Genomic DNA, 15,751 nt, shown 5'->3' with positions numbered 1-15,751 from the left:
CAATGTTGAGGAGACTGTGGCAGCAGCGTGGAAGAGTCTGTAGAAATGGCAAGACCTGACTCAGACAGGGAGAGGTTGGCTGTGTAGACCAGTCACGCCAGGGCTGACTTGAGGCATGCATCATGTTCCTTGGGCATGCCCAGAAATCCTAGAGACAAAAAGATGCCAAAAAGAAGAGATTCTCACCAATTAGGCCACCAGGAGCTTTAATTCTTATACCCTGGAGTATCACTGTGAAGTGCACAATTTTTACCTAAAGTCGCTGACACAAGATGTAGCCTGCTACTTATCCTTTTGTAAGTAAATGTTTGATTGAGGTAAAAAATACATACATAGAAGTGCACACATCATGTATGTACAGCCTGAGGAATTTTCACAAAAGAAACATGCTCAAGCAATCAGCACTGCAATCAAGAAAACAGGTCATCAGCCTCTCCTTTGTGTCTGCATCCCTTCACTATCCTCTACTACGAGAACTTATTTTTTTTTTAATTGAGATGGAGTCTCCCTCTGTTGCCCAGGCTGGAATGCAGTGGCGTGAACTTGGCTCACTACCACCTCTACCTCCCAGGTTTAAGCGATTCTCCTGCCTCAGCCTCCCGAGTAGCTGGGATTACAGGCACCTGCCACCACGCCCAGCTAACTTTTGTATTTTTAGTAGAGATGGAGTTTCACCATGTTGACCAGGCTGGTCTCAAACTCCTGACCTCAAGTGATCCACCCGCCTCGGCCCCCCAAGTGCTGAGATTACAGGCGTGAGCCACCACGCCCAGCCCCGATACAAGAAAATTATATCCAACAGGACTTTAAATACTATCTTGCCCCAAAGTTTAATAGTTCTTAATTTTTAGTTTTTATTAAAGTTATATATGAACACAGTTTAACAGTCCAACATAGTATGAGGTTTGCTATAAAAAAGAGCATTCCACAACCCCTATCCCCATAACTCACAACCTAAAAGAAAATCATTTTCAATTTCTTGGGTGGCTACCTCTATGTGTCTAGTAATATGCACGCATTACTGCTTCTTGATCTTTTCTGTTTTCGGCATTACTTATTTACTTACCTCTCAGGAGGATGGGGACTTAGCCTCCCTTCCTTCCCTTCCCCAGCCCCTACAGCGTGCACTTGAACCTCTCCCATCTCCCCGTCATCCTAAAGCAATAGCATACTTTTGGTGAAAGCGATCTTCAGTGTTTGCATTATTTTTACTCTGCAAACACCATTCAGGGTGCAATCAGCTAGCTGACTTTGCTTACTTTTACTTTTCAGCACTTTTTTTCCCCTTGAGTTAATTATTGTCATTTTTACATTTGCTTAGTTTCTACAAACTTACCACTAATTCAACCTCACATTCTGCTGGTTATCTAAATCTCCTCTCATAGAGTCCAGACCAGTGTGAATCTGGTGAGTTTTCTATTTTGGGATCTGTCCTGCCAGGGCGTCTGCCCTGCTTCAGTGTGAGCGAGCTGCTCTCTGTGCTCGGCTGGCTTCCTGAGATCCGCCTTTGTGTTCCTCTGCGTGTCTCCTCACCTCTCTGTATACCACGTCTTCCTTTTCATGGTCTACCCCCCTCATTTTGGTAGAACATCATCTCCAGTAGCTTCTTGAGAAAGAAACCGTGAAGGAAATGAGCTTTCTAAAATCTCACATGTCTGAAAATAGCCTTATTCAGCCCTACACTTGATTAAAGGTAGTTTTGCTGGATATAGAATTCTAGGTCAGAAATAATTTTTCTTAAATCCCTGAGGGCATTGCACCATGGTCTTTTAGGTTTCCAGTGCTATTGGTGAGAAGTCTGGAGCTATTCTGAGTCCTGATCATTTCTGTGTGACCTGATTTTTTTCTCTCTGAAAGCTGTTAGGATCTTGAATTGTCCCAGTGTTTGAAGTTCCACAGTGAGATATCTTGGTGTGAGCCGACTTTCATCCACTGTGTTGGACACTCAGTGAACCCTTTCAGTCTAAAAATTCTCCTCCTTCAGTTCTGGGAAATGTTTCTGAATTATTTCAGCGATGCTTTTCTCCTCTGTTTCCTCTGTTCTATCTGGAACATGTTTTCCTCAGATAGTAGATTTCCTGTCCTTGTAGTCTATTTTTTTTTTCCTCTTATTTTCAATCTTGTATTTTTGCTCTGATTTTTAGAAGGTTTCCTCCATTTTATTTTCCAGTCTTCCTTTGGAGTTTTCATTTCTACTCTCATATTTTAATTTCCATGAGCTCTTTTTTATTCTCTGAAGGTTCCTTTTTAAACAATGTAGTACCGTGTTCTTGTTTCCTGACCATATAGCTTCTCTTAACGTTCTCTTCTTCATGCATACTCCTTGTTTCCTCCAAGCCCTCCCTTCACCACGTGTTGGTTTGAGTCTCTATTTTCTCTGTTAGAGGCTTTCCTCGGATATCTGGAATCTTGGTTTTCTGCTCACATTTAAGGATGGGAGCCCAAAATGCTGACTAGAGTGGGGTTTGTGGACTGTGAGTTGCACAGCACGTTATTTGTTTTCTATTTTTAAAATTTATTTTATTATTTAAGAGACAGGTGTCTGTTGCCCAGGCTGAAGTGCAATGTACACAATCATAGCTCACTGTAACCTTGAACTCCTGGGCTCAGGGAATCCTCCTGCCTCAGCCTACTGAATAGCTGGGACTACAGGTGCTTGCCACCACACTCGGATAATTTTCTTCTTTAAATTTTTTGTAGAGTTGGGGTCTTACTATGTTGCCCAGGCTGGTCTTAAACTCTTGGCTTCAAGTGATCCTCCCATCTCGGCCTCTCAAAGTGCTGGTATTACAGGCATGAGCGCCTGGCCACAGCATATGATTTGGTTGGACTTGATTTGGTTTCATCCAGGAATCCTCAATGTCAGTGTCTTTCCAGCTTTTCTCTTTATATCTCTTCCCTGGTCAGATTTCCAGTAGAGTTCTCTACTGTCCAGCCTAGAGGGTAATGACCTGGCACTGTTCTGGGCACCAAGTGGTATATGAGGGCTAAGGTCTCAAAACCCTTCACTTACTCGTGCTTTCAGGATAGTACACTCTGGCTCTGAATTTGCTTGTGTCCTAGAGTCCAGAGACTCTATTTTACCCTCTCCAAAAAATAAACTTCCGGTCATTTGCCAGACTGAAGATGGTGGTTGCCTGACTGTATCGATTTAAGGAAAAGATCTGATGGTCTAATTGTCTTAGAAACAACCTTTACCCAATCCTCTTTGAGACCCTCCTCCCTTCAGTCTTACTTGCAGAAATAGCTGCTGCCACCAACATCTACAGTTTTTGCAAGTGTTCTATAGAACAGCGTTGTGAGCCTTCCTCACTATCAGCCCATTTTCTCTTTTCTCAGGTCTGCTACGTAGGTTGCCACCTGTCTGTCTGCTTTCCAGCTTCCAAATTTTATTGCTGTTCTTTCTTCTCCAATTTTCCCTAATCTTATATATATATATGTATGCCTTAAAAATATATTTTATCTGATATTCTCCTAGTTTTGCAGTGAGTAAAATCAAGTGAGTGATTCAACTGGCATTTTTTAGTTTTTTAGTTTTTTTTTTTTTGAGACGGAGTGTCGCTCTGTTGTCCAGGCTGGAGTGAAGTGGCTGGATCTCAGCTCACTGAAAGCTCCACCTCCCGGGTTCACACTATTCTCCTGCCTCAGCCTCCCGAGTAGCTGGGACTACAGGCACCCACCACCACGCCCAGCTACTTTTTTGTATTTTTAGTAGAGATGGAGTTTCACTGTGTTAGCCAGGATGGTCTCGATCTCCTGACCTTGTGATCTGCCTGCCTCAGCCTCCCGAAGTGCTGGGATTACAGGCGTGAGCCACCGCGCCTGGTCCATTTTTTAGTTTTTAGAGATGAGATCTTGCAATGTTGCCTGGACTGGACTCCTGGGCTCAAGCGATCCTCTCACTTCAGCCTCCTGAGTAACTGGAACTACATGTGTATGCCACCAAGCCTGGCTTCAACTGGCATTTTTAACTAGAAAGCCCTCACTGATTTATTTTCCAAATGGGAAATCAAGGCCTAGGGAGGGGAAAAATATGATAAGGTCCCAAAGAACCCAGCTCTCTTGAGTTCTCACCTTTTAGAGGGTGGAGGAACCAAGTGTAGCTGAAGAGCCTTAGCATTTGACTGACTGACGTGGGTTAAATTAAGAAAATTGATTTTGAGATCAGATATATCTGGTTACAAAGGCTACCTCGCCACTCTTTACCAGTGTGCCTTTGGGGAAGCCACTTCCTCTTTGGGGGCCTCAGTTCCCTTGTCTGTAGAATGGGAACAACACTGTCTTAGAGGACTGTGTGTGTGATTCAGGAGGGAGATTACTTAGAGTGCCTAACATATTGCCCTCCAGGCACACAACAGGTGCATATTAAATGTTAGTTCCCTTCTTCCCCATGGAGCTAGAGATTACACCAGCGAGTCGACAGCAAAGTCTCCATCCCCAAGGCAGGGCCCCGTCTGTGTCTGGGACCCAGAGCAGCCAAGGCCAGGTGGCAAAACCCTCACAAGCCCTGGCAAGCCATCTGAGTTAGAGAACAGGCGTGTGACTTCATCCATCTGTCATGCCAAGAGCTTGACTTGGAAGGCAAACCTGGCTTGTAAAACTTGAAGACAGAGTCATGATGAGGCTTGGGTCACACCTTGTTTAACTGGGATGCCTGGGCTGGGGGAATCCCAGTTTCTGAGTGGTTTGAATCTCAGATCCAGTTGCCTGAAATGACCCTAGTCCCTTCAGATAGAAGATATTTAACACTGAAAATGGTGGTGGTGCCTCTGAGGCCAGTGGAGCTCTTGGGAGTGTCTGGAAGTCATATCACAAGGCTGAGGAACTGTATTGTTTACTTCCTTCCTTTGATCATGTATTTATTCTTATTGGTTCCAGAGATCTGTTAAAAAAAACTCTTTTTCATTTACAATGCGAATGAACTAATATTAATAATTATTTACTGAGAGCTTAAGAATATGAAAAGTACAATTCCAAGGACTTTACATTTGTTAACTAATTTAGACCCCATAACACTCCCATGAAGATGATACTATGATTAGATTGATTTTATAGATGAAGAAAACTGAGACACAGAAGTGGCATAACTTGTGCAAGGTTACAACAGCTAGTAATCTGCATATCCTGGATTTGAACCAAAAAAGTCTGGCTCCAGGGTCTATAGTCTCAAAATATTATGTATTTCCTATCAATAGGACTATTTATTGAGCCATTAATATGTTCTAAGGAAATAGTACCAAGTGTCTTACCTAGACCAGTGGTTTGGGCAGTTTTATCCCCTATGACACTTATGACAAAATCTAGAGACATTTTTCGTTATCACAACTTGGGTGGGGGTGATACTGGCAGCTAGTGGGTACAGAACAAGGATGCTGCTAAACACCCTAAAATACACAGCTCTCACAAAGAAGAGTTACCCAGACTGAAATGTTAATGGTGCCGAGGTTAAGAAACTCTGACATGGTCCCATGAGATGAAGGTACTATTAACATTTCTGCCCAACTGGTTCAGTCGGTAGAGAATGAGACTCTTAATCTCAGGTCATAGATTCATGTCGCATGTTGGGTGCCAAGAATTTAAAAATTAACTAAAAAAAAAAAACAAAAATTCGATAGTTAAACATAAAGATTCTGAGACTTAAAGAGGGAGTACGGTCCCCTAGAGAACACCCAGGTTGTCTGACGTCAGAGTCCAGCTGCCACCTCCCACTACAGTGCTTCTTTTTTTTTCTTTCTTTTTTTTTTTTTTTTGAGATGGAGTCTTGCTCTGTCTCCCAAGCTGGAGTGCAGTGGTGCTGTCTCGGCTCACTGCAACCTCCGTCTCCTGGGTTCAAGCAAGCGATTCTCCTGCCTCAGCCTCCCGAGTAGCTGGGACTACAGGCATGCGCCACCACGCCCAGCTAATTTTTGTATTTTTCATAGAGACAGGGTTTCACCATGTTGGCTGGGATGGTCTCGATCTCCTGACCTCGTGATCCACCTGCCTCAGCCTCCCAAAGTGCTGGGATTACAGGCGTGAGCCACCACACCTGGCCTCCTACTATAGTGCTTCTCATGTGAATGTTTCATTCTCATAGTGCCCAACTCTAGTTTTTAATTTTGGAAACTTCTTATCTATAGAAAATTTGAAAGAATAATATAATGAATCTCAATATATCCTTCTCTTAGAGCCATGAATTTTTAATATTTTCCCATGCTTCTTCTTGCCATCCCTCTTCCCACCCCAGTTCTTTCTTTCTCTCATTAGGGTGGTTCACAGTAAGCCCTCTACTAATCATGATTAGAAATGGTGGCAAAATCTGGACCATATTCAAAGCCATCAATGTGTCATCAACAATTATTTATTTGTTTTTGTTTTTTGTTTTTTTTTTTTTGAGATGGAGTCTCGTTCTGTCACCCAGGCTGGAGTACAGTGGTGCAATCTTGGCTCACTGCAACCTCCGCCTCCCAGGTTCAGGCAATTCTCCTGCCTCAGCCTCCTGAGTAGCTGGGATTACAGGCACGTGCCACCACGCCCAGCTAATTTTTGTATTTTTAGAAGAGAGAAGATTTTACCATGTTGGCCAGGCTGGTCTCAAACTCCTGACCTCAATTGATCCACCTACCTCGGCCTCCCAAATTGCTGGGATTACAGGTGTGAGCCACCGTGCCTGACTGAGTTTTTCCTATTTTTTTTCCTTTCCTTTTTTTCTTGGACCTTTTTTGGAATAAGCTGCAGATATGTTGCCACATGCATCTTCATAAAATCTATGTAGACATTCTCCTACATATTCATAACTCCATTATCACAACTCAGGAAAGTCTCCAATTGTCTGAGAATGTCTTTTATGGCTGCTTTTCCCCCAGTTCAGGCTCTAATTCAATGTACAAACATTTCATTTGGTGGTGTGCCTCTTTAGGCTTTAAAAAAAAAACCTAGTCTAATTGTCTTATAGAATAATCCATATTATGGATTTGTCTGGCTGTGCTCTTGATTAGATTCAGATGAAATATTCTTGTGAGGGATCCTTCATGATATCTTTATTGCATCACGTCAGAAGGCATTGATATCACCTGGTCTCATTATTGGTCATGCTAATTTTACCACTACGTAAAGTGGTGGCTGCCCATCTCTCCAATGTAAAAGTACATCTTTCTGAAATTAGTGAGTGATTTGTAGGGTAATTCTCATTACCTGACATGTGATTATGGGTCCATGTAAATATCCTGTCCCCCAAAATACAAAGGTTTGTTTTTGTTTTTATATACACCTGACACTTTTTCAAACTGTGGGACTTCAGAGAGAGAGAGAGAGAAATCACTTTGCTCCTTTAAACCTGAGGTTCAACAGGGACAATAACATCTCCCTTCCAGGACCGTCTTAACAATAATGGTACAGACTGAATTGTGTCTCTCCCAAATAAATATAATACATTAATGTCCTAATCCCCAAAGTGATAGTATTTGAAGATGAGGCTTTGGGGAAATAGTCAGGCTTAAATGAGGTCTTGAGGGTAGGCTCCTCACGATGGGATTAGTGCCCTAAAAGAAAGAGGCACTAGAGCTCTCCCTCTCCTTCTCCTTCCCCCTCCCCCTCCGCCTCTCCCTCTCTTTCCACGGTCTCCCTCTGATGCCAAGCCGAAGCTGGACTGTACTGCTGCCATCTCAGCTCACTGCAACCTCCCTCCCTGATTCTCCTGCCTCAGCCTGCCGCCTGACTGGTTTTCATATTTTTTGGGTGGAGACGGGGTTTCGCTGTGTTGGCCAGGCTGGTCTCCGGCTCCTAACCGCGAGCGATCCGCCAGCCTCGGCCTCCCGAGGTGCCGGGATTGCAGACGGAGTCTCCTTCACTCAGTGCTCAATGGTGCCCAGGCTGGAGTGCAGTGGAGTGATCTCGGCTCGCTACAACATCCACCTCCCAGCAGCCTGCCTTGGCCTCCCAAAGTGCCGAGATTGCAGCCTCTGCCCGGCCGCCACCCCGTCTGGGAAGTGAGGAGCGTCTCTGCCTGGCCACCCATCGTCTGGGATGTGAGGAGCCCCTCTGCCTGGCTGCCCAGTCTGGAAAGTGAGGAGCGTCTCTGCCCGGCTGCCATCCCATCTAGGAAGTGAGGAGCGCCTCTTCCCGGCCGCCATCCCATCTAGGAAGTGAGGAGTGTCTCTGCCCGGCCGCCCATCGTCCGAGATGTGGGGAGCGCCTCTGCCCTGTCGCCCCGTCCGGGATGTGAGGAGCGTCTCTGCCCTGCCACCCCGTCTGAGAAGTGAGGAGACCCTCTGCCTGGCAACCGCCCTGTCTGAGAAGTGAGGAGCCCCTCCGCCCGGCAGCCACCCCATCTGGGAAGTGAGGAGCGTCTCCGCCCGGCCAGCCGCCCCGTCCAGGAGGGAGGTGGGGGGGTCAGCCCCCCGCCTGGCCAGCCGCCCTGTCCGGGAGGGAGGTGGGGGGGTCAGCCCCTCTCCCGGCCAGCCGCCCCGTCTGGGAGGTAAGGGGCGCCTCTGCCCGGCCGCCCCTACTAGGAAGTGAGGAGCCCCTTTGCCTGGCCGGCCGCCCCGACCGGGAGGGAGGTGGGGGGGTCAGCCCCCCGCCCGGCCAGCCGCCCCGTCCGGGAGGGAGGTGGGGGGGTCAGCCCCTCGCCCGGCCAGCCGCCCCGTCTGGGAGGTGAGGGGCGCCTCTGCCCGGCCGCCCCTACTGGGAAGTGAGGAGCCCCTCTGCCCGGCCAGCCGCCCTGTCCGGGAGGGAGGTGGGGGGGGTCAGCCCCCTGCCCGGCCAGCCGCCCGGTCCGGGAGGGAGGTGGGGGTGTCAGCCCCCCGCCCGGCCAGCCGCCCCGTCAGGGAGGGAGGTGGGGGTGTCAGCCCCCCGCCCGGCCAGCCACCCCGTCAGGGAGGGAGGTGGGGGTGTCAGCCCCCCGCCCGGCCAGCCACCCCGTCCGGGAGGTGAGGGGCGCCTCTGCCCGGCCGCCCCTACTGGGAAGTGAGGAGCCCCTCTGCCCGGCCACCACCCCGTCTGGGAGGTGTACCCAACAGCTCATTGAGAACGGGCCATGATGACAATGGCGGTTTTGTGGAATAGAAAGGGGGGAAAGGTGGGGAAAAGATTGAGAAATCGGATGGTTGCCGTGTCTGTGTAGAAAGAGGTAGACATGGGAGACTTTTCATTTTGTTCTGTACTAAGAAAAATTCTTCTGCCTTGGGATCCTGTTGATCTGTGACCTTAACCCCAACCCTGTGCTCTCTGAAACATGTGCTGTATCCACTCTGGGTTGAATGGATTAAGGGTGGTGCAAGATGTGCTTTGTTAAACAGATGCTTGAAGGCAGCATGCTCGTTAAGAGTCATCACCACTCCCTAATCTCAAGTACCCAGGGACACAAACACTGCGGAAGGCCGCAGGGTCCTCTGCCTAGGAAAACCAGAGACCTTTGTTCACTTGTTTATCTGCTGACCTTCCCTCCACTATTGTCCTGTGACCCTGCCAAATCCCCCTCTGCAAGAAACACCCAAGAATGATCAATAAAAAAAAATAAAATAAAATAAAAAAATAAATAAATAAAAGAAAGAGGCACTAGAGAAGGCAGTTGTCTGCAAGCCGGGAAGACAGCCCTCACCAGAACTCGACCATGCTAGTACCCGAATCTCAGACATCCAGGCTCTAGAACTGTAAGAAGATAAATGTCTAACGTTTAAGCCACCCAATCTATGGTATTTTATTATGGCAGCTCGAGTCGACTAAGACAGATTAAGTGCTAAAACCTTCTAAAAGTCTCCAGAACATTACTTGACACAGAATAGCTAATGAATGTAATACAGTTCTTCTCTATAACCTCTGAGATCCTGAGGGTTTTCCTGAGCTGCTAAGGAAAAAGGGAGGGCTGGGACAGTAAGTACCCTGGCAAGGTTTGTCCTGTCTTGGTAGCAGAAAGAACTTCTCAAAGTGAGGGCTTCACACTAGGGGAGAGTTCAATGGCCCAACCCAGCCATGGCCACCCTGACACCATGCCCTGATGCTAGTCCCTGTGGCCTGGCCCACACTGAAAATACTGTGGGGACAACAGAATGGATTTGCAAGTTACCACTATCTCTCACCAGCTGTAAGACCCTGGGCACATTGTTGATCCTAAGCCTCAGTTTCCTAATCTGTAAAAGGGTGATATTAATTGTTCTTGCTCATAGAACTGTTATGAGAATTAACAGAAATAGCATATTCAGACTATAGCAGAGTGTCTGGCATGAAACAGAGACTCAATAAATACAGGAACAATTTGGTTATTAGAAACAGTGAGGCTTGGCATGGTGGCTCACACCTGTAATCCCAGCACTTTGGGAGGCTGAGGCACGTGGATCACTTGAGGTCAGGAGTTCAAGAACAGCCTGGCCAACATCGGGAAACCCTGTCTTTACTAAAAATACAAAACTTAGCTGGACGTGGTGGCTCACGCTTGTAATCCCAACTGAGGCAGGAGAATTGCTGGAACCCGGGAGGTGGAGGTTACAGTGAGCCAAGGTTGTGCCACTGCACTCCAGCTTGGGCAACAGAGCGAGGGCACGGTGGCTCATGCCTGTAATCCCAGCACTTTGGGAGGCTGAGGCAGGCGCATCACGAGGACAGGAGATCGAGATCATCCTGGCTAACACAGTGAAACCCCATCTCTACTAAAAATACAAAAAAAAATTAGCTGGGCGTGGTGGTGGGCGCCTGTAGTCCCAGCTACTCTGGAGGCTGAGGCAGGAGAATGGCATGAACCCAGGAGGCGGAGCTTGCAGCGAGCCGAGATCGTGCCACTGCACTCCAGCCTGGGCAACAGAGTGAGACTCCGTCTCAAAAGAAAAAAAAGAAAAAGAAAAAAAAAAAAAGAACAAGGGGATTTTGGCATGCTTGCTCTCCTCCTTTGGGTACCAGGGATAGGATAGGAGCCCCACTCTGACCAACTTTATGGTCTGGTGGAGGAAATACTGATAACATACAAGCAGATGTATTGTGATACGTGATATGAAGGAAATAAACAGACAGCCACGGCCAAGACTAGAGTTGAGGAAGAGAGGCTTCTGATAGAGTTGTCCGAGCAGGCCTCTCAGAGGTGATGACCTGAAGGATGAGACTGGAAGACTGAGAAGGACTTAGCCTTGCAAATGGATGCGTGACAAAGCATTCTAGGAAGGGGACCGGCACATACTAAGGCACTGAGGTGGAAAATTACAGGGTGGGGTAGGGAAACAGAAAGGGGGGCTGGGGGCTCAGTGCATCTGGAGCCTAGTGAGGAGGGCATGAGATGAGGCAGGAGTGGCTGGCAGGGGCCTGACCACGGAGGGCTGTGTAGGCCATGGAAAGAGTGAGGGGAAGCCACTGAAGGGCATTTGATTGTTTTGAAATTGTGGTAAATATATTCAACATAAAATTTACCATTTTAACTATTTATTAAGTGAACTGTTCAGTAGCATTAAGTACATTTACACTGTTGTGAACATACTACCATCCACCTCTAGAAATTTTCTTCTTCCCAAACTGAAACTCTGTACTCGTTAACTAAGAATTCCCCACTCCCAATTCCCCTAGTCCCTGAAAGCTTTTAAATGAGGAGATATGTAATCCGACTGGCATTCTGAGATGATTACAAATGAAATAAAATGAAACGCAAATGGCAAATGAATCACTGCAAGGCACAGGTAGGAGCAGGAAGAGCAGTAAACAAGATGGTGGTTTGGACAAAGAGTAGAGGTGAAGAGAAATGGGCAGACTTGAGAAGCAGTATTGGCAGAACTCAGTGTGGCCATTCTCTGTTGGTGTCGGTGGGGGTGGTGGCAGTGGGAGGTACTCACAGCTGACCTGGGAGCCCAGCTTATGCTCCCAGACGGCATGCAGTTGCTGGTACTCCTGCTGTGCAAGCTCCAGGCGCTGCTGCTTCACCTGGTAGATCTCCTTTTGTGCACTCAGAGCCTCCTGGGCCACCACCAGGTAATCCTTCAGCATATGTTCCTGCTCCCGCCGCCATTGTACTCGAGGATCCTCAATCTGAGTGGTTTCTGGAACAGACCCCAGAGATTCTAGGTCAGCATCTCACAAATATCTGTTGGGCTGGTGGCCTGTGGAATCCACTAGCACAAAACAAAAAGCAAAATGCATAGACAAATCACAATAAATGTAAGTGGGGCAAACTCATTTACTAAATGACAGTGATTCTCCATTTGGAGTAGTCAAACAAATAATAAGCCAGGGGGTTGGGTGTGGTGGCTCAAGCCTGTAATCCCAGCACATTGGGAGGCTGAGGCAGGTGGATCACTTGAGGTCAAGGAGCTTGAGACCAGCCTGGCCAACATGGTAAAACTCCGTCTCTACTAAAAATACAAAACTTAGCCAGTATGGTGGCAGGCACCTGTAATCCCAGCTACTTGGGAGGCTAAGGCAGGGGAATTGCTTGAACCCAGGAGGGGGAGGTTGCAGCAAGCTGAGATCGTGCCACTGCACTCCAGCCTGGATGACATAATGAGACTCTGTCTCAAAAAAAAAAAAAAAAAAAAAAAAAAAGAATAAACCAGGATCAATTTCCAAACCCAATGTCAATCTCTGAGAACGGCCTGAATAAGGATCAGGTTTGAGTACTAATCTAGACAGAGAGGCTCAAGGACATTGGAGATGCTCAAGGTAATCTCCTTTGGTGAAGACTAAAGGAAAGAAAAATAACTAATGTCTCAGAGGATGTGGAGAAATAGGTACCCTATAGCCAGCTGGAAATGTGAATTAGAACAGCCTTACTAGAACACTATCTGACGATGCAAATTAAGAGCCTTAAAATGTTAATACCCTTTGACCAATAATTCTCCCTATAGTAATTCATTATAAAAAGTAATTTAAATTCAGTCATATATTTGTACAAAACCATAATAATAATATATTATGAAGTAGCAAGCACATGTCATTGATTCTATGATAAGTGCTGTTCTAAGAACTTTACATATGTTCACTTCTTAAATCCTTACACGAACCTTATAGATTCTATTACTATCCCCATTATACCAATGAGAAAACTGAGACGTAGAGAGGTTAAGTAACTTGCTCAAAGTCACACAGGAAATAAGTGTTCAAATATGTATGCTATATTCACAGAATTCACTATTATAAAGATAACACCTTTGAAGAAAAATTAATAACATGGAAAGGTACTTATAATATGCAGGTCATAAAACCGAACAAATAACTATCTATCAAAATCAATATGTACATTCTCAAAAAGATGAGAAAATAGGAAAATATCAACAACCAACTAGGTGGCAGGATATTTTAGGATATTTTATTTTTTACAAAATTATGTGTACAAAAAACATATACACTAATGATCTGAAAAAAAGCAGCTGACTAGATATGGAAGAGGTTAAAATAATGTCAAAGAATCAATGCCCATGGACTATTAACTCCTCAGTCACCCCCAGTTGTTGGGTGGTGTTAGGGGTGATCAACAAACCAGAAATTGTAAAATCAGGGCAATGTGGTGAATCCAGCCTCCAGATAGGTATTGCTTCTGAATTGATTACTGGTATGTAAAAAATGGAGAGATATCTTCATTAAAATCCTGTTTTATGGCTTTTCTTGATCATTCAGAAGTTCTGGCCACCTTGGGTTCACAACTGGCCAGAAATCCCAGCACTCCATCTGTCAAAACCTGGTCTGCTTCATTCATTTATGTCATATGCCTAGCCCGGGGAACACTGGAGTTTATGCCTCCCAATCTAGGCCCTTTAGCTCTCATTCCTCCTAAACAGGTCCAATGAGCATCTCCAGTGAAATAAAGATCAAAGAAGCAGCAGGGCCAAGTTCTCATTCCTGCCAATAATTGCTGTGTTACAACAGAAAGGTTGTTTAACATCTCTGAATCTACTTTTGTATCTCTTAAAGGGGGTAATGAACCCTGCATCACTACTTCCCAGGAAACAGGAAACTAAAGCACTTGTGCCAGGTAAAGGAAACAAATGATAGTGAAAGTAAAACCCAAACTATTGCCTAGGACCAGTTTTCGTTGTTTTCTTTTTCTTTTTTCTTTTCTTTTTTTTTTTTTTTTTTTTTTGTTTTTGAGATGGAGTCTTGCTCTGTCTCCCAGGCTGGAGTGCAGTGGCGTGATCTTGGCTCACTGCAACCTCTGCCTCCTGGGTTCAAGTAATTATCCCTGCCTCAGCCTCCCAAGTAGCTGGGATTACAGGCGCCCACCACTACGCCCAGCCAATTTTTGTATTTTTAGTAGAGACAGGGTTTCACCATGTTAACCAGGCTAGTCTTGAACTCCTGATCTCAGGTGACCCACCTGCCTCGGCCTCCCAAAGTGGTGGGATTACAGGTGTGAGGCACTGTGCCCAGCCTAGGACCAATTTTTGAATCGTCTGTGAATAGCAATTCTTCAAGCTTTTCCTCCTCCTTTTTCTGAGAAAAAAAGTAAGGTCTGAAGACTGCTTACAGTGGCTACAAAAAACTGCTCCTCATAAGGAAAGCTTTCCATCCCTTCAAACCAAACAAGAGGCAGGAACAAATGCAAAAATAATACAAAGACAAAACAAAAAAACAAGGGGGAGATGGAATTTGTAAAACTGGGCTACAGAACAGCTGCTGTGGGTTCCCATCTCCCATCAGCAGCTGTGGATTCCCTTGGCGTTCAGGACTCGTGGGTCCCCCTGAGGGATCTGCCCTACACCTCCAGCTGGCACAGCCCACAGAAAAAAGCAGCTCAGCCTATCTTGAGCAGGCTGGCAATGTTTCTTAAAGTTTGCAACTTTTAGAAGATCTGATTTTTCACCACAAAATAATGAAAAGTACAAAAAAGAAAAATCCCACAATTCCACCATGACAAGTTTGTGAAATAAGAGAGTTTCCATCTCTCCAATCCCATTGCCCAGAGGTAACTGTTGTTGAGTCTCACACAGATACTGCCTTCTGATTATACATGAATTTTTGTTTACACATACACGCCTATATATACAAGGTTACTTTAATGCAACATGGACCATGCCATTTATATTGGTCTGTGACTTGTTTTCATCTCCAAATGATATAGCATGCTCATTTTTGCCTGTAGGTGCACCATCTTTTAAACACCTGTACAGTGTTCCACGCTATGGTATTTGGGTTTATTTAACCAGACCTCGATGGGAAATATTTGAATTGTTTTCAGTTCTTTTGCTACTACATTCAATGCTGCAGTAAGGGTTCTTAAAAACATATGTCTATGAATTTGTGCTATTAATTCTGTGGGATAGGTTTCTTAAAGAGAAACTACTAGATCAGAGGGTACACACACTTACAATTTTAATAGATATTACCAAATTACCTTCCAAAGGCAGGTAATTTCTGTTCTCAAAAACAGCATACATGAGTGCCTCCCCCCACATTCTCAGTGAAATTGCTTTTTTTTTTTTTCTTTTTAAAAGTCATTGCCTCACCCAGTGATTCTGGGTCTTTGCTGCATATTAGAATTAGCAGAGAAGCTTCAAAAAAAAAAAAAAAAAAAAGCCTGAACCCCACCCCACCCCCCGAAGAACACTTAAATTAGAATTTCCAGGAGTGGGGCTCAGGTATTGACAGTTTTTAAAGCTTCTCTGGGTGACTCTGGTGCAGATATAGCTGAGAGCCCCTGGTTGAACATTAGAATCACCCGGGAGAATTTTTTAAAAATCTCAATCCTACTCCAGATCAATCAAATCCCAATCTCTGGGAGTGAGAATAAAGCAATGATGATTTACAAAGCTCCCCAAATAATTCCAGTGTGCCACCCAAGGTGAGAACCGGTGTTTAAGAGATGACA

General features: G+C 45.6%; 1 protein-coding gene across 9 annotated transcripts in view; it reads right to left on the bottom strand.

The window, feature by feature from the left end:
- The window catches only part of WWC1 (WW and C2 domain containing 1), a 180,094-nt gene that overhangs the window by 74,344 nt on the left and 89,999 nt on the right, over window positions 1–15,751 (bottom strand). For all 9 annotated transcript variants that reach the window (XM_008963296.5, XM_008963297.5, XM_003810912.6 and 6 more), the window contains one exon: window positions 11,787–11,990. In XM_008963296.5, coding sequence (XP_008961544.3) covers window positions 11,787–11,990 — 204 coding nt within the window. The remainder of the gene's footprint in view (window positions 1–11,786; window positions 11,991–15,751) is intronic.

This window comes from Pan paniscus, chromosome 4 (genome assembly GCF_029289425.2).
Source record: "Pan paniscus chromosome 4, NHGRI_mPanPan1-v2.0_pri, whole genome shotgun sequence".
Taxonomy (NCBI): Eukaryota; Metazoa; Chordata; class Mammalia; order Primates; family Hominidae; genus Pan; species Pan paniscus.
Note: the sequence above shows the minus strand (reverse complement) of the source record. Positions and strands in the feature narration are given on the sequence as shown.